Here is a 2,656-nt window from a genome sequence, read left to right as displayed (position 1 = left end):
TACATAACCATAAAAACCATATGATATAGTCATCTAATAGAAGTGCAAAAAGCGTTATCTACGTAACATAAATGGTAACATCTTGAAACAATATGGTGGCTCTTAAATTTCTTATTAAGCAGAATTTTCATTCTATGTCACTGCATATAAAGCTTCTATTATAAATAAGCTGAGATTGTGTTACGTACTATGATTTGCAGTAGATACAAAAGGCATGGCAAATTATGAATGATGTTAGCCAAGACATACTACCCTTCTACAGATTCTAGGAGATAAAATAACATATTGACATGAGAAGAACAAGTTTTGTTGTCTATTGCTGTGAACCTGTCTATTTGAACGCTCATGCTGTGAATCTATCCATTTCTTAAATATTGAACATCCTCAATAATAACATATTTTAAAACACTAAGTAGTTTTTATGCTCCTCTCATGATGCTCTTCATTGCGAGATTTTGGTTCCAAACTGGACAAAACTGTAATAATGTGAATGAAATGCTTACCAAGGGAAACAATTATGCTGCTTGTAAGAGCTAAACTGATTCTATGATATTACCTTTTCTAGATAGACTAAGTAGACAGATTCAGTGCCTTAAATGTCATATGAAAAAATCACAGTATCAAGTGATAATGGAAGTGGCGAAGGGAGCAAACATCTTACTACCATATGTAAGAACGTATGAAGGAAAGCTAGATATAAAAGTAATGGTCACAAGCATTAATAACATCGAGTGACCAAGGCAAGTCAACTTTTGCACAAGAGATGCAATTTTTCAGGAGGTCACAATCTGGAAAATGACATTTAGAGAAAAATTAAGTACCTTTTTGCCAATCATTCGCCCACCAGCACTATGAGCAAAGTATATATTGTAAAAGTGGCAGATGAAAGCTTGAGGATCCTTTTGAGATAGCTCCTCGAGATACTGGGAATAAGAAACACCAGGAGAAGAAGGCTCGGGAATGGTATGCCCTTGGTCCTTGAACCATTTTAGATCTTTAGCTAATTTTTCAGACCTTTCCAAGCCAGTACTCCTGAACTCAGCATCTACAATACAATGGTTATGTATATACTGAACTATGCTCCAAATACATAACACTAGTAAATTGCCACAATTTGCCTGTTCCTATAAATAAAATCAAATTTTCTTTAAAATATCATAGATAGTAGTTTATCTTATTATTTCATCATTAGATCCAAAAAGCAGCTACCATGCAAGCACAAGCGTGTTACTGATAGAAACTAACAAAACCAGACTATCAGTTAGAAAGCAACAAATGCCCTGTTTTATTCCAATTTCCTATCCTTATTTTGCAACTACTTGTAGCATCCATCAACTACTAAATTTTAACATAATATAATTTGCAGGCGACGCAACCACAAGAGGTCACCCACTGCCTTCATTTGGTTTGGATTGGGATGGATTTTTTTGACAGTCCATACGGCTGAATTAATAAAAGAAAATTCAACTGATACATACAAACTTTATCCTATGTAGAAGTGTAGCTGAACCTTTCTTGTTGAGCCAAAGGATTTATAAAAATGATGACTTGTATACTTGAAGCAAAATCTACGCAGCAGTAAATATAACAGCTTTGAACGGTCAACGAAAACTTTAGCTGATGATGTTCAATTATTATATCTCAAAAGCTAAATTTGTCTGATTTCCCAATTGAATAAATCGCTTATCAGAGTTTGTGCCTTCTGTCCTCGATTAAACGTAAAAAGGTTAACAAGTAGAGACAACTAAGGACTTCATCAAAGATGGAAACCAAAACTTACACCAGGGATAGGCGGCCTTCTGGATGATCATTTCGAGGGTATCATAAACGATCTTGCTGTCGACTAGAAAATGGAGGTAGCCCTCGATGGACGGTTCCCACTTAGCGACGGGCGGCGATTTAGACTCCTTCTCACCTTCCTTCGCCTGATCCTTGGTGTGCAGCTTCATAGCAATGGTCGTCATCTCATCAACAAACGAGCGGTCCCGGGAGGCCTGCCGCTTCTTCAGCATCTCTGCGGTGGTCGCCGTGACAACCATGGTGCGCAGGGGCTTCCGGTAGGAGGCGTCTCTCCGGTGACGGTGAGGGAGGGCGAAACGAACCGGACCAGAAAGGGAGGCAGGGATGAGGCGTGCTCGAGCACAGAAAGCTTGGGATTGGGAGATAGGAAGCGTGGAGGAGGCCATACTTATGCTTCTGCCGCTACTCTTCCTCCTCCTATCCCAGGCTGCTGTTACAGCTATAGGGCAGCAGCAGCAGTAGTGGAGCCAAGAAGCTTTTGCTCCCTTCTCTTGCGGTCTATTCCATGACATTAGCCACCCATTTCGTCGAACAACTGATCCGCCTCAGTGCGGGGATCGGATGTACGAGCTAACCTGCGACGGCGACAAAGCCACCATCTCCATCGGCTCCACACACTACTTGATAACTCAGCTATCTTACAAAAGCGGCACGATCCGCTTGGTGGATCCGAAGTTTGCGAGCGGAAGCTGTGGCCTCCCTTCCCAATCTTTGTCACCCTCCGATCTTTCTAGCTCTGGCTTCGACCATTACCAAAATGGTTGGTGGGCAAGTTTCATGAGTTGTAGGAGAAGAATCGAGGCCCAGAGTTTGTATCAGCTTGTTCCTTTCTTGAGCAACAAAAACAACACTTTTG

General features: G+C 40.8%; 1 protein-coding gene across 1 annotated transcript; it reads right to left on the bottom strand.

Annotated features, from left to right (window-relative positions):
- Positions 1-758: 758 nt before the first annotated feature.
- On the bottom strand, positions 759-2,213 carry LOC122027454 (heme oxygenase 1, chloroplastic-like). The gene is made up of 2 exons (XM_042586434.1): positions 1,781-2,213; positions 759-1,045 (listed from the first exon to the last, which is right to left on the bottom strand). The coding sequence occupies exons 1-2, from the start codon at positions 2,184-2,186 to the stop codon at positions 774-776; spliced, it is 678 nt and encodes a 225-aa protein (XP_042442368.1). The 5' UTR covers positions 2,187-2,213; the 3' UTR covers positions 759-773.
- Between the last annotated feature and the right edge of the window lie 443 nt (positions 2,214-2,656).

Source organism: Zingiber officinale, chromosome 10A (assembly GCF_018446385.1).
Source record: "Zingiber officinale cultivar Zhangliang chromosome 10A, Zo_v1.1, whole genome shotgun sequence".
Classification (NCBI taxonomy): Eukaryota; Viridiplantae; Streptophyta; class Magnoliopsida; order Zingiberales; family Zingiberaceae; genus Zingiber; species Zingiber officinale.
Note: the sequence above shows the minus strand (reverse complement) of the source record. Positions and strands in the feature narration are given on the sequence as shown.